This window comes from Limanda limanda, chromosome 20, assembly GCF_963576545.1.
Source record: "Limanda limanda chromosome 20, fLimLim1.1, whole genome shotgun sequence".
Lineage (NCBI taxonomy): Eukaryota > Metazoa > Chordata > Actinopteri > Pleuronectiformes > Pleuronectidae > Limanda > Limanda limanda.
In genome coordinates, this window is record NC_083655.1 from 11845245 (window position 1) to 11872813 (window position 27569).

The following is a 27569-nucleotide window of genomic DNA, read 5'->3' on the forward strand; positions in this document are numbered from 1 at the left end:
AGTGAAGCTGATGAACACCCAGAGAGAGAGACGCTATGTAGGAAGTGTTTCAGGGAAATGGAGTAAAACCAACCACAGGAAACCGAGGGGGACGACACGTCAACAACCGTGTGTGTGTTTGTTTTCTACATGCGTGTGAGGACGGCATGTCGCTGAGCTCGGGTGGGTGGACACACACCCCCGGCTTCTCCCCGCCGGACCAGTCCGCCGCCCCCCCCGCTCAGCATGGGGCCTCGCCGCCGCCGCCCGGCTGCCACACGGTGCTCATCTCCGTGCGGGTGTCCGTGTGCCACTCCGGGATCCGGCCGCTGTGTCTCCCCGGAGCAGGAGACGAGTCCCTCCGCCTGCAGCTCAGCATGGACCCGGGGAAGTCCGGGGAATTCCGCCTGTCGCTGCAGGACAGCAGCGAGACCGGCCGGAGTGTGGTGAGTCCACAGGGGCTGGGCGGCTTGTTGTTTACTGAAATGTAGTAGATTACTATTATACTATTGGTATAAGTACAGTTATTTGTATCGTGGTTTTATTGTTGTTTTGGTTCTTCTTCTCTGTAAAGCACTTTGTAATCGTGTTAAGAAAAGTGCTATACATTTAAAGTTCTTTAATATTGTATTACTTTACAAACTGATGTGTGAAAATATTGACCAAAAAAACAAACTTTAGTTTATAGTCTTAGGCTTCTCACCAGGGCTGTATTAACCCACCTAAAAGGAGGTGTGGCCCCCCTGTGGGCCCCCCTGTGGGCCCCTCTGTTCCTCACCACATACATACATGTTCCTTATTCAGACAGCCGTCACGTAACCACCACTAAACAGAGCACACAACTCATGGCAGAAATCTACTCCTGTCACTTCTGTTGAATGTGGAACTTGATAACAAAGCCTGGATTGTAATAATTTAAAAAATACAGACATTGTTCTATAATGTTTACCTTTTTACAGTACACTGTATTGCGTGATGCTACCTGGCTGAGCTGATTTGGCTCGTGCATGTGTGTAGTTAAAAACAATAAACAATGTAAGATTCACCTCATATATGATGCATTTCATTCCAGAGACTAGGAAGAGTTCTACTCAGTTTTTATTGTTTTCCATTAGTAGTTTAAATTATATAGTATAAACCATTATTTAACATGTTAGGGTTATGTGTTTTTTCATCTAAACATATGCAGTGACACATCGTTGCCATTTTGACACGACATAATGATTCATCTTCCCTCCCCATGTCACCTGACCGGGTGTTCCCTCTCACTCTCACTCTCTGTTCCCTTTTGTTCCAGACCGTCGCTGAGTTTGATTTGAGAAGCGTAAACTATGAAGTGAAGTCACCAAAGTGCCACGAGCTGCATTTGACCGCGCCGCCACATGACCGCATCAGCTTCAACTTCCGCTGTGAGCAGGAGGCCAATGAGTGGGCGACTGTTGTTTTGTCATCACTGAGAGAAGCACACAGAGGTCAGTACCGACCATGTGTTCATGAAGTATTCACACTCCTTCACCGGGGTTTCTCCTGCATAGAGAGTTGTGAGGGGGCCTCCATAGAGAGGACCCGCTCCTGATGTAAATGTAAAGTAATTAAAAATAAAGGGCCAATTCTTAGGTCAAATTTAGATGAAATACACTAGTCAAAACATCACAAGGATTATTTTGCCTTCAATTTCTACCAGTAGATCCCTTTCACCTAAATCTTAAACACTGACCCTTAAATCCCTGTCCACGTGTGATGGATCCACTTGATTAAATTTGGGATATGTGCGATTATTGGCTACTAGAAATACTATGGCTATTTTAATATGCACATTCTGACCCTTTGTGTGATTTAATCAAATGCACAGAGGAAGTAATCGCTTGCATTGAAAATTCAACTAAGTAAAGGGTCTGAATACTCAATGGGATATTTTTTGTTTTTTTTTATTACATTTTCAAAAAATGAAAGTGTCTCACTTACATTTCTGTTCGATAGCAGCCACAGAAGAAAGATGGATAACCTTTTATAATTTCTTGCAGAACAATCATGTATTCATGTAAACCCACTTTAAAATATTGTTGGACACTTGTGTATTTTCATATGTCGTATTTAATTTGCCCTGCAGTGAACTCAGTTTTTGTGAAACAAGCTTGTTGTATCACACTGTTCAGTCACATATTTATTTGAACAGAGGAGCTTTTCACTGGCCTGGACAATGATTGGTCACGTCAGTAGTGACTTTTTCAACAACTGTAAGCAAGCTCCATATTTTTACTCTAGAGGGAATTTGCATTACCTGGTGTTTTGCCTACAAACATAATATTGTATTTCTAACACTTTCACGTGTGTCAAAGCAATAGGGTAAGAGACATGAAAGATAATAGAAAGTGAAAACTATAACGAAAAGTAAATACAAATATTGTTGAATGCTAAATCTGGTAATAAAGCAGGTTTTATAGTAACTATGTGCTAACATAATGATATTTATACATACTTGTGCAGTTTGCAGCTGTGGATGGTTATGAAACCTGGGTCTTTGTTTTAACAAAGTTGATTTTTAATCTCCTTTTACAGATTAACTGGCCTTAAAGAGCTGAGAAAATACTTATTATATATATATATTATACATACATTAAGTAGGATACCGTTTTTACCTATACTTCCTTTCCCAGTCAGGGAGATTCCCATTATAGTTAATATGTAAATAATTAAATGCAGTAACATGATCATTTCCTGTTTAAGAAGTGCAGTGGTTCTCTGTTAAACATTCAAACCAACATGAGGATGTGGAAGTGACAGTGTACTGGACAAATTAGCCCTGCAGCACAAGACACAAGCTTTTCTTTCAACTGATCTAATTTCCCTTTGTAAGTGACGAGAGAGAGAGAGAGTAGCTCTCAATTTAGTTGCCGTCAAACTTAACTCTTTAATACTCTGTATTAGATGCTATAAATAAATGAGATGAGATTGGTTCGAAAGATAGTACGGAATCTACTAGGAACTGTCGTTTCTGATGAATTGCAACTAAATAAAATGTACCATTCCTGCGTAAAAAAGATATTTTAAGATTTCAGACATGGATAAAGATCGACCATTTCCTCCCACTGTTCAGATGCTAAGCCAAAATAACTCAAGGCTGCCATCTTGCGCCAGAGAAGTAATTGTCTTTGACAATCAAGACACTCCAGCTTCACTTTCGGGAGCAGTCATGTCATCCATCTTTTTTCAGAGTCTATCTGAAGGTTTTACTCTTGGTCTATTTGTTGTGTTTTTCCTTTAAACTTCTGGTGTTTCAACATTTTTCATTAGCAGTTGCTCCTCAAGATAATGGCCCACAGCGCCCCCTGGAGGATCTCCAACGTCAGGACACATTGGCCTTGCAACGCACAGGTGTGTACACCGAACATCTCCCTGATTAATATAAACCATGATGTGATCTCTTCTTTAGATGCGATGTAACTAATTCACTCATTCGCTCACTCATTTTATTCACTCATTGAATCATTGTTAGCTCCATAGTGGCTCTGTGGCGGAATGGAAACATCCTCTTTCCATCAACCTATGTTCACCTGTGTAGGCTTGTCTGTGTTTCCCCGTGCATGTATGCATTTATCCATCTGTAGAGGAAACCTGCATAGACCTGACCCGAGCCATAGAAGCAGGTGACATGCAGTCTGCCTCTCTCATCGCTGTCACACTCGCACGGAAACACACTGCCCTCAAGATCCAGCCCTTTGCCCGAGACAATGATGACTCTGAAATCAAGTAGGACCTTGATTGTTATTTGTGATTTTAACATGATTTTACTAGAAATTGTCATAGATTTTGTCTGATGGCTTGTTTTTTATTTTATTCTAACAGTTTGGCTGTTGTGGCTGAAGATTCTTCCTCGTCCTGTTGTGTCACTGTGAAAGTGTTCCCTCATATGACGACTGCAGCACTGAAACAGCAGGTTAGCCTCTTTCAAGCTTTTCTCTATTTCATCCCCAAGTTATTTACACTTCTCTCTTCAATTATCACTCTCACTCGTTTGCTTCTTTTCACTCTATACCTCCTCAGATGTTTCTTGAGTACGGCTTCCACCCGCGGGTGCAGCGCTGGGTGATCGGCCAGTGCTTGTGCAGCGACCAGCGCTCTCTCGCCTCGTACGGCGTTCGTCAGGACGGCGACACAGCTTTCCTGTACCTCCTGTCAGCCCGATACGTCCACTTGACACACCAAGTCCTGCAGCAGGATCAGGAGAGCGCCCTGCTCCTCAACCCTCCATCACTGTCGCTGCCCACCCCGCCCCTCCCTCATACCTCTACTAACGGCACCTCATCTCAGGACCGGAGGCCGTACACTACCCTGCCCCCGAGACTCCATGCGAGCAGCAACACTGGTGAGTGATGCCTTCAATATGTGGGTTAGATCGATGTACCCGGTGCACAGCAAATGGTTAAAGCAGTGTAATTTGTTCCCCGTCACAGTCAATGCTCATGAAAAATTTAAATCCACTGGTTTATTTTGAGTTTATTCTAATCTTCTTTTAATTCATCAAACTCCTGTTGGAGTGAAGGCCTCTCTGAAAGACAGCCTGCAGACACTTCCTCTAATAACTAAAAGTTTAATTTGATCCACAGTACAATGTAATACATATTAAATTAAGCAGAAAGAAGTAGAAGTAAATGTTTCCATTTTTATGCATATATTATATCTATGCCTCAAGTATCACATTTGAGACTTTTTGTGTGACCTGTGTAGAGAAGCTATACAACACAACACTCAAAGAAAAAGCAGTCATTCAGAATAATGTATTACATTTTACAATGTAGCTTGATGTCTTCAAGACCTATTTTGCACTTAAATATAGCACATGTGTCAAAGGTTATGTAACGCATACACACACTTACTAACGTCACACACTTTCAGATGTTACCGATTTCTTGTTCTGTCATTTTTCAGAAAGAGGAAACATCAGTGAAATCAAAGATCTCATCAACCTAGAGATGCCTCAACTGAATGAAGCACTGAGCCCCTCCACATCCACATCTTCCACCAAGGTAATACACAGCAGCAGCAGCCATTGTGCTATTGTAATTAAAGTATGTATCGAAAAATAAATGACAAAGTTCAACAAACATTTTAAAGCAACAAATTAAAGTGCTATTCTTTTTTGTTAGGGCTGGTCATGCCCCTCTTGCACTTACATTAACAAACCGACTCGGCCGGGCTGTGAGATCTGCAGTACCAACCGGCCGGAGAACTACGTCATCCCGGGGGGTTATCGACCGGACCCCCTGGAACTCCGGCGCATCCAGCAGGAGAAGGAGGCGATCAGACAGTACCAGCAGGTAGGAAATACACACTTCAGAGTGTAACATGCACGAACAGTACGACATCTGCATACAATAACACACCTGTATGCATGTAACAACAGCTTGTGTCACGCATGTATACCTGGAATAAAAATGCCTCGATTTTGTTAAAATTTTTATTTTTTTGCAAATTTAGTCAAATAACATTTGAAAAATTGGACGACTACTAAAAAAAATTATAGGGAGAAGAGAAGTGTAAAAATTGATTCAAAGCCGAAAATTTAAATAGAAACTTTTCAGGCTCTCTCAGGTTGACTCTCTTCTCTTTTGTCTCTGTTTTTTTGAAGGAGAAAGGGAGAAGAGAGGTGCTGAGGAGCGCTGGGGCTCAAAACAACTCACTCCTGTTTAACCTGGACCAGGACTACTGAGCACACAGAGACACAGGCACACGACACTCGCTGACAGTCGGAAAGTGTAGCGCCGTTTCGATTGCACTCAATTTTCGATGACACAAGAAATCTAATGCACAAGCCTTTGTGTCTATGCACGTCTGCAGATATGTTTGAATTGAAAGCGTATGGTACTGTTGTGAGTTTTCTCAAGTTGAATGTAGCTTACCAAGCCAAGACATGCACTTATACCACTGCAGACTTATTTCTACCTAATGTTGCCCAAATAAATAACACAAGTGAAAGTGCAGCCTCGACTCCACGATTTTGCATGATCATGATCTCTTACAGTAGAGAAACTGTATGAGAAGATGTGACTTCACATTTTATGAAAAGATGTGCAAACACTGACATGGTAAAAGAAAACCAGTATTGAATATTAATTTAAATATTAAAACCAATATTAGGGTCTTTTTTTGTCACATAAACAATAATGATGAACGTATGTTGATTATAATCAATCAGGTCCTGATGATAAGACTATGAATGTCTTTTTTTTTTCTTTGTATTGACCATCCAGTTGGGTTTTAATCATGGTCACTGTTGACTCTTGACATCAGTGGCTTTTTAATGAACAAATTGTGGGATGAGGTAAATTGAATGCAATACCCTAGTTTAAAATTTTGCACTGTCAAATTGTATATACTCTGTGAAACAGATAATAAAATACTTATACACAATGTCTGTGTCTGCATGAATGAGCGTGCCTGCACTTAGCTCGTGCGCTTGTGTGTTTTGTTGGGTAGATGCCTGTCTAACTAAATTCAAGAGATATTATTTGTGGAATATACCTTTAACCCTCCCATGACCACTGCTCCTTGTCTCAGTCGAGGGAACAGGAGCGCCGAGAGAATTTCGCTCGGTTGATGAGGATTGATGACCAAGATCTGGTGCCGAACCCGGAGTCCGTGGACTGTCGGATCTGCTACGTGGACCTGCAGCCTGGACAGGGCGTTCTGCTGAGGGAGTGTCTGCACTGCTTCTGCAGGTAAGAATCATGAGAATGGTAGAAATCTTTAAAAAAAAAAAGAGGGAGAGGGAAGGTAATAAAACATTTTAAGTGCATGCTGGGTCATTATGACTTGAATGTTATGGCTTGTTGCCAACGCCCCTATAAGAATGAGACCAATGCATAGTCAAAAGAACCAAACGCAACAAAAGTCAGATTTCATTCTTTTTATGTCTCTGTGTCGGCCACAGCCAGTGGCTTGAGACCCATTTTCCATGAATTGAGTATTTGCCTAGACAAACTTCCCCTCTTAATACTTTGTATAAATACCATCTCTCCTAAACCTTTGGTATTCAAGCAGCCACATATCAGGACACGCCCACCTCTGTGTGTAACGGTCGGCACTTTGCAGTCACTGTGAAAATGAGGAAGCTCTAATGTTTGCAGGCTTTTTTATAACTGGAATTGAAAACCACAGGTAAACTGACTTATGTTGCATTTAAGTTTTACTTAAGTAGTTTTAGTTTTAAAATAACTATATTTCAACAATTTTGTGTTTTAATGATATTGCATCGGGCTTTACGTTATTATTTTGTAAAGTGTAATAGATTGATGGTGTAAAGGTGGTCTTGTGTCAAGTGAGGGAGCAAAATGGCAAAAGGAAAAGTGGATTTAACTGCTTCTTCTACGAGCAGGAAGAGTAAGTGTTTGAGTGTCCTGGACTTGTCTCATGATTCAAACCTGTCTGTGCTGGTGCTTGTGTGTCTGCTCAACCAGAGACTGTTTGCGCTCGGTCATCATGTTGAGCGAGGAGCCCGAGGTGTCGTGCCCCTACAGAGATGAGACGTATTCCTGCACCTGCTCCCTGCAGGAGAGGGAGATCAGAGCTGTGAGTTGCACCAGATTTGAAATTTATTCCAGTGGAATATAAAAATAAAAAAAGAGAAGTCAAACTTTACAGACTGTGTGTGTGTGTGTAAATTATAGCCAATATGTGAAAGCAAAATATAAGCTCAAAATAGAATACATATATAGAATTAATTCTTACCATGATATACTGCCATCTTGTGTATAACATTCTTACTATGTATAGTAACTATGTTTTCTTCACCTCTCTGCGTCTCAGTTGGTGCCAGCGGAGGAGTACGAGCGCTGGCTGCAGAGAGGCCTCTCAGTGGCAGAGTCTCGATGTGAGGGCAGCTACCACTGTGCCACCGCCGACTGTCGGGGCTGGTGCGTGTACGAGGACACGGTCAATGTCTTCCACTGCCCTGTCTGCGGGAAACACAACTGTCTGATTTGTAAAGTAAGAAATGCATACAGTAGTTTGATTATATACTTAGAATCATAATTTCTAGGAAATTGCCTTTGTGTTTGCTATTCGCGATACCAGGATTGATACGAAATCAAGGACACCAACACACACTGCTACCTGGTAGTCAATGTACAAGCAGTGGTTTGAATCGACTGACATTGTGTCACCATTAATGGGAAAATAGTGATTTAAAAAGTCAGGGCGAGTGAATAGTTATGACTGTACAAGATTAAATGAGCCTTTGGGAACGTTGTATGTGTTGAGATAAAGCTGCATATTTCAGGATATGAACATTTGGACAACATGCTGCAAACGCCCTCACCCTCTCTCACCCTGAAAGTACAGATCCAGTCTTTGAGGTTTCCTGAAACACGGTTTACTGTTCACTCTTTATTGGTTATAATCCCTGATGCTTTCAAAGCATCAGCAGACCTGTGTCTTTAACTGCACTTTCCACATGTTATTGTTCTTTTCGGGTTATTATACCTCCCTCATCAGAGCCAGAAGAATCACATCTCTAGTAGCCAGGACACCTATTATACTGTATAAAAACAAGTACTATCACATTTTCATTTTCTGCTCTTCCTTCTATGTGGCTACAGGCAATTCACGAGGGAATGAACTGTAAACAATACCAGGATGATCTCGCAGCCCGGGCTATAAATGACTCTGCTGCAAGGAGGACGACTCATCTACTCAAGGTGAGCTGTTTTAGGCTTTTGTCATAATGCCAGTAACCTGATGAAGTAACTGAAGCCTTCGGCCATGAGCTGATGTGATGCAGTGTTGCCCAACCTTCACTGAGTGGAGGCTTGTCCACACACTGTTAGAGAGAAAGAGAAAAGAGAGATATATCTCGTCTAAGCTGTGTATCTCTCTACAGTATTAGTAGACTTAATGGTGTTTTAGTTTTAAGATATGTAAAAGTCAAATTGTTTATATCGTGCCAAATGATAACAGAAGTTATGCAGGGCACTTTTCATGTAGAATTCCTTATTTTAAGTGTTTAGAAGGAGAAGTCTACAGTCATCTTGTTGGCATGGCAACATTGATTATTCTGTAAATACTGGGTATAACTTAAACATTGAAACTGAGCCTGGGATGTCTGTCACAGAGTATTTCAAGCCTGAAATAATAAAAGGTTTTGTTTGAAGGTTTAGCTGCAAATATAAGATGTACCTTTTAGATTTACCTCAACTGATTTTGAGAGACTCGTGTTAATAGAGAGCTTATTCCATCTTTCATTCTTTGTCTCACAAACAGACTCTGGTGCAGTCAGGGGAGGCGATGCACTGTCCCCAGTGTGGCATCATAGTGCAGAAGAGGGATGGATGTGATTGGCTACGCTGCACTGTCTGTCACACTGAGATATGCTGGGTAACCAGAGGACCCCGCTGGGGGCCGCAGGTAAGGACTCTTTGCTTTGCTTCTGTTTTTGGCTTGTACAGAGATGTAGAAGCCAATTGTTTTTGGTTGATTTATGAACCTTGATCGACAGATTCTCTAAAAAGAAATACTGAAAATCCAGAGAGAAATCCATCCAAAATGTGATTAACATCTTTCCAACTCTCACTCTGTTTAATTCCAAGGGTCCTGGAGACACCAGTGGAGGATGTCACTGCAATGTCAACAATCAGAAATGTCATCCGAAATGTCAAAACTGCCACTGAGAATCCCCAGACTGATGCTCAGACTGACGGAAGTAATGAAAGACTGAATCTGAAATAATCTCTAAAGAAGGTACATGTCAGGACACAACTGAGTTGACTGTTACAGGTTTGTTGTACTTTTTATAACTGGAGAAACTCTCTGCACATTTCTCACCATCACATACTGCCAAATAATTTGTGCCCTCAGCTCTGCAATGTAATCAGAACGGCCGGAATAATAATAATAAACATGTTGACATTTAGCTCTGCCTCTCACCAACAAGGAAACACAATCTGTGTGATTGCAACGATTCCATGTTTAGCTTAAATTAAATCTGTAATGATGATAAATGTGGTCAGAACAATGCAGAGAAAGAGTATTATATTGTTTTTCGCATGTGGTGCCTTTTCAAAATGATTGCACTGCAGAGGTAGAGATCCAGGTGTGTTGTTTTGTTTTGTTTTGGTAGCTTCGTACCAGGATGCTTAAAACTGAAGTGACCTTATTGTTGTGCACAACAGCTGTAGCAGGGTGTTCATAGTGACATTGTCTGGGAAAAGTTCTGAAATCCTTGTTGTGTCTCTGATGTGCAATTTTCTGCATTGAGATAGATCTAACAAGAGTATATTATAGATAGTATATTTTTTTGTGTCTGTGTGTGAGTTGTGTGTTTGCCTTGTCACCAAAGAAATTGAAAAGGTCTGATTCTGATTTGCTGTTGAAGCGTCTGACTTATAGAGTGGAACGAAACTTCAATGTTTGTCTTCCACTTCTGTGGAGGGGTTAAAGGTCACAGTGGCTGTTTTCATGCGCTGCTGAACAGTTGAGTATTGTATCGTGACATCATCAATAGATGGAAGATTCCCATATATAAACAGGAATAGTCAGTTAATAATGGCAATACTGGAATATGTTTCTGTCCGAGGAGGCACGCGTTAAAATGTTTTGTCGATAAGCTCATGATCCCTGTTAAGGAACTCGTATACAATGGGGTGCATGTGGTGATACTCGTTGGCCTACTTAACTGGTTTTAATGGCATGTGAAAAGTTTGTAGCCATCCTGATGTTTGGAATATTTTCTAATTCATGTAACCGTCCTCACAAATGGCACTTTGTGTTCACTGGACAAAACATAAAATGAACTCCAAACACAACAGTATGCCCTCAACCACACTACTGCCCCTGCACTGAGAAGCCATGGCGACTTCCCTCACTGTTACTTGTGTGCACAGCACTGTGTTACTGGTGTACTACTGTGCCTTAATGATGAATAAATAACCTTAAAACTCACTTTCTTTGTGTCTTGACAACATCTTTGTGTTTGATGAATCTGTTCCCCATGCCCATGTCTTCATATATGTGATGATATTTATTTATATTCCAAAATGACTTTTTCAACATTAAGGAGGCTTTTGTATTAATCATCAGTGGTTGTTTATTCTGAAAGCCTCACTGTTATTTGAGAACATTTTTAATGAGATTTAAGTCCGAATTCTGAGAAAAAAGTCTGAGTATAAAGTCAGAATTCTGAGATTAAAATCAGAATTCTGAGTTTAAAGTCAGAATTCTGAGATTAAAGTCAGAATTCTCTTCCGTAATTTTGAGTCATGGGGTTTAAGCTATTAAAAACATATGCTGATATTTTCCATAATATCTAAATAAGTATATGTGTTTAAATGAATATATCAAAAGTAATATAATCGGGTTACTTCATCCGTGTGCACATTCATCTCCTGCACACAGAGCTGCTTGTTTTTTCACCCCACCGGCTCCTCGCAGCGGGGCGGAGTTTAACCACCCCATCCAGAGGGGGCTCCACCGGTTTGGTTACCACTGTCGTAAAGACACCGAGCAGAGGAGAGCTGAGGAACGGCGGGTCGGACACTTTCGCCGGATTATCACAGGACTAGCAGCCGGGCAGCGCAGCACCGGGGCGGACAGGTGAGGAGAACATGTCGCTGTGGAGATGTTCATGCTTCGCCGCCAAATGTCAGTGAGCGACGTGTAACCGGGAGCAGCTGCAGCCTTCACGGATCCACCGTAGATCTTTCTATCAGTCATGTAAAGTCTCAGTATTGATGGTGTCTCAGCAAAGGAAGAAGAAATCCTGCAGAATTCACAGCGAGTTTCAGATGCTTTGCTCTTTACTTCAGTGCGGTGAGGAATTCCCCTGCAGGCTTCATCTGGGACCTGCAGGCTCTGCTCGGAGTGTTTCCTTAACGCTGCAACGTTGTTTTAAAGTTACTGTTATCAGGAGCATTAGTGTCTTCGTGCATAGAAGTTACAATTTAAACCTGCACTTTAAATCAATCTCTGCATGTTTTAATGTCACGGTTGTGGCAAGTTTTTTTAAAAATGTAGAAAAATAGTCAATCAGTCTCTTAAAGTGTGTGGTAATAAGGAGAAGCTCAGATGAAGTATTGACAGGAGCGTGTGTGTGATTGACGTTAACCACTACCTGCTCTACCTACAAGTAACTGTACTTTCTAATAATACATCTTTGAGAGGACATTTTGTCCACTTTTTTTAAAAGGGCCAAATCGAGGGTAAGGTCTTGCTTTAAGGGTTGATACTAGTTTTAGATTAAGGTGAGGCATTCTGGTAATGCATCAAGATGCCAAAGTGTCCTCACTAATAGAAGTAAAATAATTTGTGGACCAGTACACATCTTTGAGACCAAAGGCCAGTCCTATTGAGGCTAGATGTCATTTCTGTGCTCCTGGTTAAGGTTAGAGGTAAGGGATAAGTTCAGGGTTGGTCATGAACTGGTCCTGGTTAAAGTTAGGGATATGGTATTTATTAGGCTGTTCACAATGAATGGAAGTCAGTGCAAAGTCCTATAAGGAGCCCAGGAGAGAGTACAGAACATCTGGTTTACATAAGACAGACAGGGGGCGGGCGGGGGGGCTGTAGACGGATGATGTCTTTGCACTTGACAGTGAATATAGTCAGTCTCTCACTACCCGCCCTCTCTGACTCCCAGGTTCAGGAGTTGTTTAACGTCTTCCAACCATGGCTGAGACTAAGGGGAAATTCGACTTTGCCATCGACCGGGGCGGCACCTTCACCGACGTGTTCGCCCGGTTGCCTGATGGTCGAGAGAGAGTCCTGAAGCTGCTGTCCCGAGACCCCCAGAACTACAAGGACGCTCCCACTGAGGGGATCCGCAGAGTCCTGGAGGAGGTAATATGACAAGATGGAGGGATGGGATAAAACACACTCTTCTCTTAAAAAACATTAATGGCAGTTTATGGTTATAATGTGTTTCTTCTAAGCTTGTGGGTTTCCTGAGGTCTAGTAGTCTAGTCTAATATGATAATGCACAGAGGAGAAAAACACATATGCAATCATTTCTAACGTTGCATTTACATCAAAACAGTCGCTATAGAAACGTATGTGATATATATGTGTTAACAGGAAACTGGCCGAGTCTTTCCTCGCGAGCAGCCTGTCGACACCTCTGTGATTGGCTGGATCAGAATGGGCACAACGGTGGCGACCAACGCTTTGCTCGAGCGAGAGGGCGAGCGGACGGCGCTCCTGGTCACAAAGGGCTTCAAGGACTTGCTGCACATCGGCACGCAGGCCAGGCCCAAGCTGTTTGATCTGGTTTGTCATTTCTCTTGGTGGAACTGTACCGCACTGTATGTGGTGCCCTGGAGTTGCCTGGATACAGGGATACGCTCGGACCCTGCAGCATGAGGATTAGTTATTACCTTGTGTACAGACCCTGGGGGCAGGTCTTGGAATTTGCCCCCTCACCCGTTGATGAAGTGGTTACTTATCTATGAAGCTGATATTCTGTTAATAGCATACGTGTAATAATGTTCAGTGTTATCACTGGATCATTAACATACATGTATCTCTAGTATGCATTTTCTGATATGTTGTGTTCAATCTTATCTCTGTAACACTAGAACGTACTGTAAGTCCGATGCTTGTCTTCTCGGTCCACCTGTTTGGAAATTGCCTTAACCAGGGCGTGTGTTTTACCAGGAGGTTGCCATGCCTGATGTGTTGTACGAGGAGATAATAGAGGTGGACGAGCGAGTCGTCCTGAGCCAAGATGGCTGCCAGCTTCCCCGGAAAGACTCCAGACGTATTGTGACAGGTGCATATAACACGCCTACGAGTTCTCTTTTATCAGCTCAAGATTCGGTCGTTGTATCCCAAACTTACCCACTTTGAATTTATATTAAAGGAAACATAAGATGCCGTTTTCAGTTTTTCTTTCCTGTTGTTTGATATATGTCTTAAAGAGACAGGAATTAAGACCACGTGCTTCAGACAGAGGCTGAAAAGAGGAGCTGCAGCAATGAGCAGAACAAGAAAAGCTTGTTTTCTGATCATTTGAGCAAGATTTCAAGTAATACCCCAAATATAAATTATGAACCTGAATATTAGCAGAATGTGTCTCCTTTAAGTGCTATGTTTTATCCTCATTACTTGCAGTTCACCACTTAACTGACTGAAGTATCTCTACTTTCTGTATTTTCTAGTTTACTAATGAAAAACCTGTGTTACTGGTTCTCCTCAGGCAGCACTGGTGATTCTCTTGAGTTGTGGAAGGAGCTGGATCTCGAGTGTGTGGAGAAAGACCTGAGAGGAGTTCTTTCTCGTGGGATCACATGTGTGGCCGTCCTCCTGTTACACTCGTACACGTCAGTAGTACAACTTGTTTGTCTTCCTTTATGGACACAGCCTCATATTTACTCAAACTTTGTTTATTCTTTACTTATCTCTATTTGTCAAAAAAATGCTCACTTCTCTCTAAGGGCGTTTTTAAATCTGAGAGTCTTCATGTTACATTGTGCACTGTCTCCTTGTTTACATCAGTACACTCAACAAGTTAATGTTAACAGGTTTTAATGTATAGGTTTCTACATGTATAGGAGGTGTGAGTTCACATTTTTCTTCCAATCCCTCCCTCCTTTCCTTCAAGTCTACTCCCACTTGTGACTTAAAGACAATTGAAGAAACTATTTGAGGAGGTTTTACCTCAAGTTCCTTTGGTTGGGTTAAAATAGGAAGTTTCAATTTTTTTCAACATTTTCCCTACATGTTAAAAAAAAAATACACATCTTTACATTAAATTCCAGAGGTTTTTAGTGATAAGACAAACAAAGCGGTCGTGAAAAAGTGTAACAGCTTTAGGATTGACTTACATCCCACATTTGTTTTTCCTTCAGATGGTCGGATCATGAGAAAGCAGTGGGCGCCCTGGCTCGCTCTCTGGGCTTCACTCAGGTGTCTCTGTCCAGCGAGGTCATGCCCATGGTGCGGGCCGTGCCCCGGGGCTACACTGTGTGTGCCGACGCCTACCTCACACCCAAGATCCGCCAGTACTTAAAAGGCTTCACCTCTGGCTTCAAGGGCGGCCTGAAGGTGCGACCCTCACATCAACATCTTTTTGTGTTTTGACTGTAAATTTCAGATGCCGTTTCGTCTGAACTGATATCTTACGTTCCTCTGACCTCAGGGCGTGGACGTGTTGTTCATGCAGTCAGATGGAGGTCTGACCCCCATGGAGCAGTTCTGTGGTTCGCGGGCCGTTCTGTCGGGCCCAGCAGGGGGGGTGGTGGGATACGCCATCACCTCTTACAACCAGATGGAGAAAAAGCCTGTGATTGGCTTTGACATGGGCGGTGAGTCGAGGGAATATTAAATCTTTTAACTCAAGCAAACACTGAGCACACAAACAATGGAAGGAACTTCTTGCCATAACACCAGTCAATTTTATAAACTCTTTTATCATATCATATTCCTAAAAACTCTCTGTTTTCTTACCCTGCAGGAACCTCTACAGATGTGAGTCGATACGCTGGTCAGTATGAACACGTGTTTGAGGCGACCACAGCTGGAGTCACCCTGCAAGCGCCACAGCTGGACATCAACACCGTGGCTGCAGGAGGAGGGTCGCGACTCTTCTTCAGGTCCGTGTTTATCGTACATATTTGTATTTATTATGATTAGCAGGTCCTGTGCTCCGACATGCATAATGAATCTCTCTCTCCTTCCGCCGTATTTCTATCCTTTCCTCTAATTTCTCAGATCAGGGATGTTTGTGGTTGGGCCGGAGTCTGCAGGTGCACATCCAGGACCGGCCTGCTACAGAAAAGGTAACTATACATATGCAGGTCACTTTTGCCCGTCCTCCGTAGTTTCATCCACTCTTTAAAACATTATCTAATCAAAATCTATTATTATGAATTAGGCATCTCGTACAAAACCATAATAACATCGTTTTTGTGAAACAGGGCTGTAGTTGATTCTCTGTGGTGTTGTCCTAGGTGGCCCTCTGACCGTGACTGATGCAAACTTAGCACTTGGGCGACTCCTCCCGTCCTTCTTCCCAAAGATCTTTGGGCCCGGTGAGAACGAGCCACTGTCATTGGAGGAGACCATGAAGCATTTCCGTCACCTCACCCAAGAGATCAACCTCTTCCTGTCTTCCAACCAGTCCCAGGCACTGATATTTGCTGAACTATTCCGTAGAGCTGTAATTTCCTTCTCTATGGGATAATGCTAATGATGAACCTAACGTGTGTTTCTGTTTAGAAGGTTGACACAAATGGAGCCAAGCACTCACACAACCCTGGGTTGCCAAACAGCCAGTCGGGGATGAGCGTGGAGGAGGTTGCCATGGGATTCATTCGTGTCGCCAATGAGGCCATGTGCCGGCCAATCAGAGCTCTGACTCAGGTCATTAGGGTTGCTCAAGCTAGTTGAACTATTAATATTATATCAGGTTAAAATAGGGAATTGTGGAAAAATCATAATAATTTTTTCTCTCCCACATATAACGCCTTCACAGGCTAAAGGTCATGATACATCTAAGCATGTGTTGGCATGTTTCGGGGGTGCAGGTGGACAACATGCGTGTGCTATTGCTCGAGCCCTGGGGATGAAGACCGTCTTCATACATAAGTAAGGTTGACAGTTGGGTGCATCATGCATGTGAAATATCAAATTATTGTTTTCTGGTTCAGTAGAGCCAGAGAAGCAGACAGGGGTGTGGCACTAACATGTACGTGTGCGTTTCGCAGGTACAGTGGCGTGCTCTCAGCCTACGGCCTGGCTCTAGCTGATGTGGTGGAGGAGGTGCAGGAGCCGTGCTCGCTGCAGTATGATCAGAGCTGCTTCCGCGATCTCGACCGGCGGGTGGGGCAGCTCTCGAAACGCTGCCATGACACTCTCTGTGCACGTGGCTTCGACAGGTCAGCCCCCACGGAACACAGGGTTAACCACCCGTTAATCTTCACACTTTCACGCCAGACTAAAGCAGTGTGTTTCCTGTCCTCTCCAGCGGTCAGATCACCACTGAGGTTTTCCTCCACCTGCGCTATAAGGGCACCGACTGTGCGCTCATGGTCACCGCTGACGGTTACCCCAGCGATGCCAAGTCCTGTCGAGCTGGAGACTTCCACAGCGCCTTCACTAAACGGTTCGTGCATGGTTCACTCCCCTGTTCGTTCACTGTGCTCAGTGATAAGTGAATAAATCATTGCCTCGTTCACTTTGGCTCCTTCATGCCTCAAGCCTTATGTTCACAGTGTGTAGGGAGACACAGCAGTAAGTTAATGTGTCATTTTTCCATAGAAGATAAGATTAGTAAACTGTGGAGCTGTGGAACTGTGGACATTTATTGACACTACTCATGATTTACTTTCTCCGCTTTAATCTGCATCTCTTACGTCACAAACCTCCTTGTCCTCTCTAGTTATTTGAAGGAATTTGGATTCACCATCCCGGACAGAACCATCATGGTTGATGACATCAGAGTGAGGGGCTGTGGACGATCTGGTATCAAGTCAGTATATAAACCAAAGAAAGGACCGGGAGATACCAAGCCTGTCACGGTGTGTGGACTCACTTCACAGAAACACAAACTTGAATATTTTGTATATACAGACATGTATGGACATACAATGGAACCATCTTCTACAATTTTTTTTTTTTTTTTACCATTTTCTTTTTATTCAACAATAAGTACACCAATACAAGTCAACGAATATTTATTTTAAGTTTTAACAGATACAAATACATTTAGAAAAGCCCAAGTTATGATTAAATGGAAATGTTCTTTCTGGACACAGCTATTGTATTGTGGTTATAATTATTTTATCCCTGTTCTTCTGTTTAGATGACCAAGTGTTACTTTGAGGACGGTTACCTGGACACCAGCGTGTTTCTATGGGAGGAGCTGCCGTTTGGTCACAGCATCCAGGGACCTGCTATTATTATTGATAAGAACAGGCATGCATTTTCAAACTAAAATACTTGCAGTATGTTTATTACATTCTCGGGGCGTTGATTAGAATGTCCGCTTTCAGCTAATGTATAAATGTTCATTAACAGTTTTCCTCTGCTCTTTCCTCCATCAGCACCATCCTGGTGGAGCCGTGCTGTGAGGCCCAACTGACAGAAGGGGGCGATGTTTGCATTTCCGTGGGCTCGGACCCTCACTGCGCTGTGGGCACCGAGCTCAACACCGTGCAGCTCTCCATCTTCTCCCACCGCTTCATGAGCATAGCAGGTAGAGCAAGAGAGATCAAGAGAGAATGAGGTCGAAGGGAAAATCTGTAAAGCTTTGGTTAATTTTCAGTGTTAACTCCTTATTGAGGTGTTTCATGTATCTTTACTCTATAGAGCAAATGGGCCGAGTTCTCCAAAGAACCTCCATCTCCACCAACATCAAGGAGCGTCTGGACTTCTCCTGCGCTGTGTTCGGACCGGACGGCGGTCTCGTGTCCAACGCGCCTCACATACCCGTTCACCTGGGGGCCATGCAGGAGACGGTCCAGTACCAGGTGAGGAATGTGTAGCTGTGTTGCTTCAGCAGCAGAACGGCACCCAGAAACAAAGCCGCTACACGACATAACGGATCTAGGAAGAGTGGGAAAGGAAAGTCATTTTTCTGCTTTTGCTCTCCGCAGATCAGATCGCTGGGGAACGAACTGAGAGAAGGGGATGTGATTCTGAGTAACCACCCGTGTGCTGGGGGCAGCCACCTTCCCGACCTCACAGTCATCACACCAGTCAGTCCTTGCTCTCCTCAGTATCACTCCTCCCTTTCTCATCTCTTTCTCGCTGTTTCATTTCTCCTTCTTCTCTTCTCAGGTGTTTCGAAAAGGCGTGAGGGGCCCGGTTTTCTTCGTAGCCAGCAGGGGGCACCATGCCGACATTGGTGGCATCACTCCTGGCTCCATGCCCCCTCATTCCACCTCGCTTCAGCAGGAGGGCGCTGTCTTCATGTCCTTCAAACTCGTCACTGGTGGGGTGTTCCAGGAGGAGGGTAAGAGATGAAAGTGAGCGGCTGATGAGAAGAAGGAGTAGACGTGATAAAGAGCTGTATCTTATCCATGAGATAAAGAATCTTCCATGAGACGGCACTAAATCAGTGACTGGATGCATAGTAGAGCCAAGCAGTTAACCTTAATGATGGGATTTAATGTTCAGTGTCATCTTTTGTAACATTCACACCACTTTCTCCACTCTCTTTTTTCCTCATCATGCTTTTCTCTTTGTCCACTCTCTTTTCCCTGTTGCTTTTCTCCCTCCTGCTGCTTCCCCTTCCTTCTCCATATCAGCTGTAACCAAAGCTCTGATGGCTCCGGCCCAGTACCCAGACTGCTCTGGGACTCGTAATCTCCACGACAACCTGTCAGACCTGCGGGCTCAGGTGGCAGCCAATCAGAGAGGCAGCCAGCTGGTGGGGGAGTTGATTGATGGCTACGGGCTGGCGGTGGTGCAGGCCTACATGGGGTACATCCAAGTGAGTGTGTGAAACGGAATAAAAGTAAAAAACAAAAATATTATTCTGAAAAGTATTGTGTTTTATCATTGGTTGTGTCTCACTGCTCCAGTTTTTGTGTGTAACCGTTTCAGAGCAACGCAGAGCTTGCAGTGAGGGACATGCTGAGAGACTTTGCACGTCGCCGACGGCAACAGACTGGATCCCTGGAGGTGGAGTCGGAGGATTTCATGGATGACGGGACGCCAATCAGACTGCGGGTGCAGATTAATGAAAAAGAGGTGAGCAGCGGGAATCTCGTCTTCATTATCTTCATCTCTTTATCTCTTTATCTTGCCAAGTGAAAACCCAGGATTTAAACTTTGTAAACCTCCATCGTTGCAGGGCAGCGCGGTGTTTGACTTCTCAGGGACTGGGACAGAGGTGTGGGGGAACTGCAACGCTCCTCGGGCCATCACCCTCTCTGCCCTCATCTACTGCCTGCGCTGTATGGTGGGACAGGACATCCCCCTCAATCAGGTTCACATGTTCCATTCCAATAACACTTGGGGAGTCGAAGTATCCGTTGAGGCATTGTTTTGTGCGGAGAAAGGTTCCAATGGGCAGCTTTCAATTTGTTAGGCTCTCTAGACACAAAGTTGTCCATGGTCTCTTAAATATTCCAGAATCTGCAAGTTTTTTTCACTGTGTTTCTACATAAGCTTTAATGTCTTCTGAAAGTCCAACTTATCTTCCAAGTAAAGAACAGTGACAATATGAATGAATATCGCCAAACAGTTATAAAATATGTGGTGAAAGTCTCTGTAACACGTCATGCTGTAATAGTTAATTCTAATTTTGTCCCGGCCACGTTCAATCTAAACACAGTTGTAATATTTATTTATTAATTTATCGCCTTTGTCATGTCTAGGGTTGTCTTGCACCGATCAAAGTCATCATCCCCCTTGGCTCCATCCTCCAGCCTTCAGAGAATGCAGCTGTGGTCGGAGGAAATGTTCTCACATCCCAGAGAGTCGTTGACGTCATCTTTAGAGCGTTTGAAGTGTGTGCTGCATCACAGGTAAGAACAGCTTAATTTGTCTTTTAGAAATGTTTTTACTTTTAGTAAATTCAAGGTTAATGCTATTTTGGAACCTGAAATCTTTCAATTTGTCATCCCCGCTCCCATCAGGGCTGCATGAACAACATTTCCTTTGGCAGCGAGAACGTCGGTTACTATGAGACAGTTGCCGGGGGAGCAGGGGCGGGGCCAGGCTGGAGTGGGCGGAGTGGTGTTCACAGCCACATGACTAACACACGCATCACTGACCCTGAAATTCTGGAGAAGAGGTCGGACATCAGTTCAAGATTGACTTAAAGAAGCTTAATGAATTTAAAAGAACGTGTTGTTATCGTTGATCTGTACGTTGGTTCCCGTCTGGCTGGTGTTCAGGTACCCGGTGATCTTAGAGCATTTCTCTCTGCGGCCCGGCTCAGGAGGTCCAGGGAAGTACGCCGGTGGAGACGGAGTGGTCCGCAAACTTCTGTTCAGGAACAAAGTGGTTCTGTCGGTGCTGACGGAGAGGAGGTCCACCTGCCCCTACGGCCTCCAGGGTAAACTCTCAACCTTCAGACGACCTCAATGAATGACTTTGTTATTGTTTAGGTTTTAACAATGGTTTTTGTTTTTACTAAGTAGTGAGTGGTGTTTTTTTCTTTCACGAGGTAAAGTTAGGCTCCACTCTCACCAATCCCATGACATGTGTCTACCGGTGTAAACAGGAAGCAGATTGTCTAGAGTTTGGTTGCTTACCAGAAAATTCTAGGAACAAGAATCAGCAATGTTGAAAATAAGAGCACAGGGCTGTTGTTTTTTCATGGACCGATGAGGTGGAACTGTTATCTGGCGTAAAGTGTTAGAAACGGTTTGCATTCACCGCTGCTAGTCGAGTTGCGACTGATAAGAGCCAATTAGAAAGCGAATGTGGTTGACTTCATCATCCCAACCCCAAAGTTTTCAAACTTTCAGTTTTAGGGGCTGAAAACTAAATATAGCAAAAGATGCATCTTAAAACAAACGTGTTGGTGTGAATGATGCCTTAGTCCTGTGTCTCCGTGTCAGGGGGTGAGGACGGTGCAGCCGGGCTGAACCTGCTCCACAGGGCCGATGGAAGAGTCCTCAACCTGGGGGCCAAAACCAGCATCAGCCTCCAGCCTGGGGTAAGACTGCACAATGTGTGCGGGGGGGAAATAAACACTCTGAGAATAACACTAAAATCTTTAAATTTTGTTAAGACAAGAAAACCTTTCTGAATTTTATCACGCTGCAAGAAATTGTTCAACCAAGATGTGTAAAAGTTCCAAATTTAAATGTCCCAAAAACTTTTGTGATCTGTAGCTTTATATGTTAGATATGGTAAATTCATAACTTTCTACTTAATTTTGATGAGGTACAACGGTTCTGATTGGTTATATTATTTATTAGTCATCTGTTCCACCAAGCATATACAGCCAAAAATGTAATGAAATGGTATGAACCCACCAGGCAGGCAGAGAGAATAATGAAAGATGAAGTATTGGGTATCCACTTAAAGTTTGTGTCTCCTTCAACAGGACATGTTCTGCCTCTACACTCCTGGAGGAGGAGGATACGGAAGAAAGGAGGAAACGGACCCGAAACCTCAGACCAAGCGCAGGCGCTTGAACGAGACCTTCATGGAGAGGGGCAGCGTATTCGAATACCGAATGGCACAAGAGGGGGTGTGAGGGGGGAAAAAAAGAAAAGCAGGAGAGAGTGAACAGACAAAGCACAGGAGGGGGGGGGGGACAGATCAGGAAAGCACAGGAGTGAGGCTGTTTGATAAAGATGGAAAAACACTCTTTTAAATGAGGGAAAACAGTGGCAGCAATAGTCTCATAACTCTGATAAATAGACGACAATGCAGGAGAGCAACATTTTATCATGTTCTGCTGGCTGACACCACAAGAGCAAATGTTTTACAGTAACACTCTTTTACAGTATCTGTATCTATGCAGCTTATCCTGTAGGATAGGACAGCCGGTGGTGGTGCACGCTGGAGAGGTCGCCACAACCATTTATGCCCCCATTTACACAAACGGACAATTTGGTCTCAGATTAAGCTGCTCGTGTTTGAATACGATGTGGTGATGGTGCTAACCGCTGCCCCAGTCTTGCCACATGTAGAATACAGCAATATCATATTTGTTTGCTGCTAACTAACAGCAACTCTGAGTGTTCGGCCATTCCGTTTTAATACATATTATAGGGTAAATGTTTTGTAACCAAGAACCCATAATCACCACTGTGAGCAGGACCAAAACGTGTTTTTACATTAATTCCAGTTTAACCGCTCAAGAGGATCAAGCCAACCTGGTTTAACTGGAACAACAACTTATCAAACAGCACAACTTGATGTTGTCACTGATGAATAAATCCAGTTTCTACCCATGAAATGTTTGTCTTGTTTTCCTAAGATATTAGTATTGTCACAGTTCTCGTATAGCACAGGGGGATCTGTTGAATAAACTTTACACATGTAAAGATATATACAAAGCAATAATTTCTTAACTCAATTTACAATGTTCATATTCACAATAGTTTATATTGTATATATTATGTAAAAACACTTTTTTACGTCTCGAAATTAAAAGGAAATAATTGAGCATGAACATCAATTTGGCTCAAATGATTCCTCAGGCAATTTGAGGAGGAATCAGAGGTTGTTGAAATCATTAAGATACCTGCCTGCAATATATCCACTACATTTAGGTTATTTGTAACTCTTCATATAGCTTCGGGCAAAACCTGCAAAGGCCGAGAATGAGGCAGAGTAGTCGGTCATGTAAATTCATCAGGGTGTGTTGAGATACAATCCAGAACGGTGGTGCCGGTGTGTTTTGGGTGGGGGGTTGGGACGAAAAAAAAGGTGTGCCTTCCTCTCATCTGTGGGTGAGGAGCAGAGGACGATGAGGGAGTGATGTGCAGGCATGCGTAAGGAGGCCGCTGATAAAGACGGATAGTGGTCACAGCAGAGGGAAGCAGCAGGAGGCTGATGGCTGCTGGACTGTTGATGTAAATCAGCTGTGCGTGTGTGTGTGTGTGTTTTGGGATCTCAAGATACCATGGCCTGTGGATCAAAGATGGGTTTCCTTGTTTATGGATCACAATTCAGGTTGTAAAACAATCTATCATACTTGTGAGTGACAGCCTGCTGTCTTTACACTTTATCCACTACAGATCAGCTTGAGGATCTGTGTTGTTAATGGAGAGTGGGAACCAGTAAAATCCGGCTCTAAAAACAGAGGGTCCATCACACATAAACCAGCCACAACTAAATCATCTTTGAAAATATGTTGGAACACCCCAAGTTGTTATGATTGTACAGTTTCACTTTTCTCATTGCGAAGCATCACAGAGCAGCATAGTTAAAATAAACAGCATTTTATTATATACCCTGTTGAACTCCAATACATTCTTTTGACTCTCAAATCTCTGGGCTGACCTTTCAGCTCAGCTCAGCACTGTACAACAAGAGGCCACAAGGGAAAAATGGCAAGAAACTGACAACATTGAGCTGTCGAGGTACAGGCAGACATTTATAAGCGATTTCAGAAGATGGTCGTGACATTAAAATAGTGCAAATAACCGGCATTGCAAAAATCCACAGGAATCACAATCCCGGTCAGAAGATGGTCTCCAGTGTCATGGGAAGACGGCAGCAGCTTTTACAGATCGACAAGAATCTACAATAACCGTTTTCCTATGTTAAAGTATCTCAAGGCAATTATAGAGCTAAATTGTAGCACCGCTGTCAATGAGGTTAAGATATTAGCTGCATAGGATAAATTTAAGACAAGGAAAACATAGTAAACAACGTGTCCTGTACATTTGGGCAAAGGAGCAAAGAGTGTGGTAGAAAAAACCATGACAATATTGAGCTTTTACTGATTTTCTGTAGAAAATACTTGCAAGATAAACTGAGAAATGCGTTTGTTGCACCGTCTCCATAACGTCAGTATTTCAAATGATTGTAAAACCCAAGATAAAATCCAACAATACATTCAGCAGTCACAATAGGTAAGACAACATTCAAAGAAATCCCTGTAAGGAAAGTCATGTCCATAAAAAAAATACACAGTGCAAATAACATCGGCAGTGCAAAGAGCCGAGACCTGAGGTAGATAGTTGTGTTGTTGTATAGTATTTGAGGTAGATTTAAAAAATATTGAGCTTGAAAAAATAGAAATAAAACACTGACTTTTCAACTTGACAAAAACATGAACCAAACAATAGCTCTGTCTGCAGTTTAGCGCCCTGAGCAGATTGTACTTAACGATTGAGACTCAGTTGCAGCACTTATGGTCACGTCACAGTGATTTAGCGTCCGTGCATGTCTGCGTGATCGGCCTTTGAGTTGGTCAGTACTGTGGGTATCTGTTTAAAGGAGGCGCATTCTGCAGGGTGTACTGACTCGGTAGTTGATGATGCGAGTGAGAGTTCGGATTGGCCGGCACCAGGACGTCAAACACGCTCTTATTTGGAGGCACAGACTGCAACATATTGTCCAGGTCCATGATGAGGGGAGGGGCTTGGACTCGCCCACTGGGCAGGATGGGCCAATATGCGTGACTTAAGAAGTGACCGGGTGCTACAGGGGAGCTACCGTAGCTATAAATGGGAAGTCCGCCATGCAGCGGCATTAGGGGGCCGCCGTTGAACCGCATGCTGGGTGGGGCAACAGCATTGGGAGGAGCGTATTTGGCGTAGGATGTTGGGAGCTCCCATGGTGGTGCAACAGCCTCCCGTCTGGCTGATTTGTGCAGCGGCGGCCTATAGTCCTCATACCCATCCGACCCTGCTTCTCCATCTGGGGGAACACGCTTCCCAGACAAGGACAGTCCTTTCCATTCCTCATCAGAGGATGAAGAAGACGTAGAAGCTGGGCTGGCCGAGCTGGCAGAGGCACTACGGGCAGAGGATGCATAGCGGGGTCTTGGAGGAGGAGAAGGCAGAGGGCGCTCCACGTCCCCCCAGCAGTCCCTGGTAGGCACCTCCACATCCCCAGAAGCACTAGTCGGCCTGAGGCTGTGAAGCAGGGAGTCGATGGCGAAGGACGAGTCCAGCTTTGGTCGGAACAAGTCCTCCTGTGATGGGGAGGGGTTCCTGGAGCGCATGGGAAAGTTGGAGGTCACAGGGTCAGGGGTCGGCTCAGATTCTGGCTTGTGTCCCTGTAGGATGTAGGGAGCCAGATCCTGGGCAAAGATGGTCTCATCTTGGCGCGACACGGCCGTGTTCTGCCTCTTGAGGAGCTCCAGAGGAACACGGCTCAGCTCCACTGCCCAGAAATTGCCTTTGCCCTGAGGTTTGCTTGGGTCCTTTAGCACCTACATGTAGAGGGAGAATAGACAGTGAGAGGAATGTTTGACCTGACAGCCTGGTCAGGCAGTAATGTCCACCATTACAACCTAATATCTTATCTGTAATCTAGCAGCATTCACTTCAAAACCACTTATTAAACACAACTGAAGGGTTTTGTCCATAAATGACTTCACAGTTTCATCGTACAAACCTTAACAAAGCAGTCATAAGAGGAGAGGTTGTGTCGCACTGAGTCCCGCCAGCCCTTGTAGTTTCCTTTAAAAAATGGGAAGAGGGTGCTGATCTCCTTCAGGATCTAGAAATAAAAAAAATAAATCAGTATGGCCGCCTGGTTGCACAAAAGCACAGAAGACGGAGAATTTATATTTCAGGAGCAGTTCCTTTATACGAGGATAAATCTGGCACAGACATGATTTTGTCGTGGCTTGTATCTTATCACTTTCCTGTTACAGATCAGGGTCTGTTTTCACTGCTGTCCAGCCTTATCAAAGCAAACAAAGAATGGCAGGAATGGTGGTCACTCAAGTGTCACCAAGAGGAGGCTGTTTTCTGTCACTTTATGTGACAGTGCATGGACATTATACACTTAATTAACTGCAAACAAAAAAAAGTAACATGTCTCTGAAAAACACCCATTTAATTTAAGTGTAAAATATTTCTCCTTCAAACTGGATCCACACAAGTCACTTACAACGTTCAGATTTAATATTGGACACAGGACACAAAAAGATGCTGAAAAGTGTGTTACCGTTTTGTTTTTCTTTAAGCTTTCTTGGGTTTCATGATCAGCACTATATAAATTCAAGTTATTATTTTTAATAGAAGCATGAACTAGTCACATCCTATAATGTAAATAATCACAGTTATTCATAAAAAGAAGACAATTTTGACTTTTATATATCAGATACGATGGAGGATATAATTGTCCTTTTTTCTGTTAAATTTGGTTTAATTGAAATGAAAGTTCTGTCACCATTGGTCAGTTTGCTACACGTGTTGTTAATTTTACTATAATTCTGTCCTTGCACTGTCAAGACAATTATAACAAAGTTTATTTCCCCTGAAAGACAAACATCAGATCGTAGTAAACGAGTGTTTTTCCTCGAAACTAAACAAACACCATGTACCATGTCCCTATCCAACATAACACTCCAACAGCACCAGTGTATTTTCATTCTTACCTCGGATAATGTCAGTTTCTTCTCCGGGGACCTTTGGATGACCATAGCGATCATAGCCAGATACGAGTACGGTGGTTTTGGATACCGCTGATAGTTCTTTTTCTTCCCATCAGTGTTCCTACTTTTCTTCCTTTCGTTGCTCCAAGAGTCTCGGTTAATAGTTTCCTGTTTGAGTTGGGCATCTGGCGCATTGGCGTACGACGCACCCGGTGGCACGGGTTTATCCATGAACGCCGTGGCACCGGTGAGATGTTCCGTGCGCGCAGAGAGCTTCTCCAAGCGCGACTGCTGAGGAACCATCTGAGCCGGGTGCAGAGACCAGTGTTGGGCCGGAGAGCTCCACGTTACGCCGCCGGTGATAGGAAAACTCTGCTGCGCATTTCTGGGGAAGTCAAGTTGATGGTCGTGGTGCTCTCCGATGTGGTGGGACAGAGCGGGTGGTGCCAAGGGGCTCGGCTCCGGCCAGTGCTTTGTCATGCTGATGATCAGCCCGGGGGGAAGATCGGCCTGTAGAGTTCGGACAGGGGCGCCGAGAGGGGGGAGGGAGGTCACAAGAGTCGGTCCTTAACTTCTGGCAGACTGCTGGCTCCAAGCTGACTCTATTTGAAGAGCAAACAATTAACAGTTTCAT

The 27569-nt window shown here is 43.7% G+C and overlaps 3 protein-coding genes across 4 annotated transcripts; 2 read left to right on the plus strand and 1 right to left on the minus strand.

Moving 5' to 3' along the window:
* shrprbck1r (sharpin and rbck1 related) lies at positions 1–10914 on the plus strand. 2 transcript variants are annotated; one of them, XM_061093851.1, is made up of 14 exons: positions 1–425; positions 1277–1451; positions 3274–3354; positions 3588–3729; positions 3826–3916; positions 4024–4345; positions 4909–5006; positions 5127–5297; positions 6538–6698; positions 7437–7548; positions 7786–7965; positions 8577–8675; positions 9238–9381; positions 9564–10914. In XM_061093851.1, exons 1-14 carry the CDS (start codon positions 147–149, stop codon positions 9642–9644), a joined length of 2136 nt encoding a protein of 711 aa, XP_060949834.1. In that variant the 5' UTR covers positions 1–146; the 3' UTR covers positions 9645–10914. The 2 variants fall into 2 exon arrangements, with proteins under 2 accessions (XP_060949834.1, XP_060949835.1); XM_061093852.1 differs by having other exon boundaries at positions 3277–3354.
* A 561-nt stretch (positions 10915–11475) lies between these two features.
* On the plus strand, positions 11476–22123 carry oplah (5-oxoprolinase, ATP-hydrolysing). The gene is made up of 28 exons (XM_061093739.1): positions 11476–11565; positions 12608–12807; positions 13042–13233; positions 13621–13735; positions 14162–14285; positions 14814–15009; positions 15104–15269; positions 15419–15557; positions 15676–15743; positions 15915–16090; positions 16183–16326; positions 16439–16551; positions 16671–16841; positions 16931–17068; positions 17345–17483; positions 17768–17880; positions 18009–18160; positions 18274–18434; positions 18561–18662; positions 18745–18919; positions 19215–19399; positions 19513–19659; positions 19763–19897; positions 20289–20438; positions 20550–20707; positions 20811–20971; positions 21480–21577; positions 21971–22123. Exons 2-28 carry the CDS (start codon positions 12637–12639, stop codon positions 22121–22123), a joined length of 3942 nt encoding a protein of 1313 aa, XP_060949722.1. The 5' UTR covers positions 11476–11565; positions 12608–12636.
* Positions 22124–23837: 1714 nt separating this feature from the next.
* Positions 23838–27415, minus strand: foxh1 (forkhead box H1). Its single transcript, XM_061094112.1, has 3 exons — positions 26939–27415; positions 25948–26052; positions 23838–25762 (listed from the first exon to the last, which is right to left on the minus strand). Exons 1-3 carry the CDS (start codon positions 27413–27415, stop codon positions 24797–24799), a joined length of 1548 nt encoding a protein of 515 aa, XP_060950095.1. The 3' UTR covers positions 23838–24796.
* Positions 27416–27569: the final 154 nt, after the last annotated feature.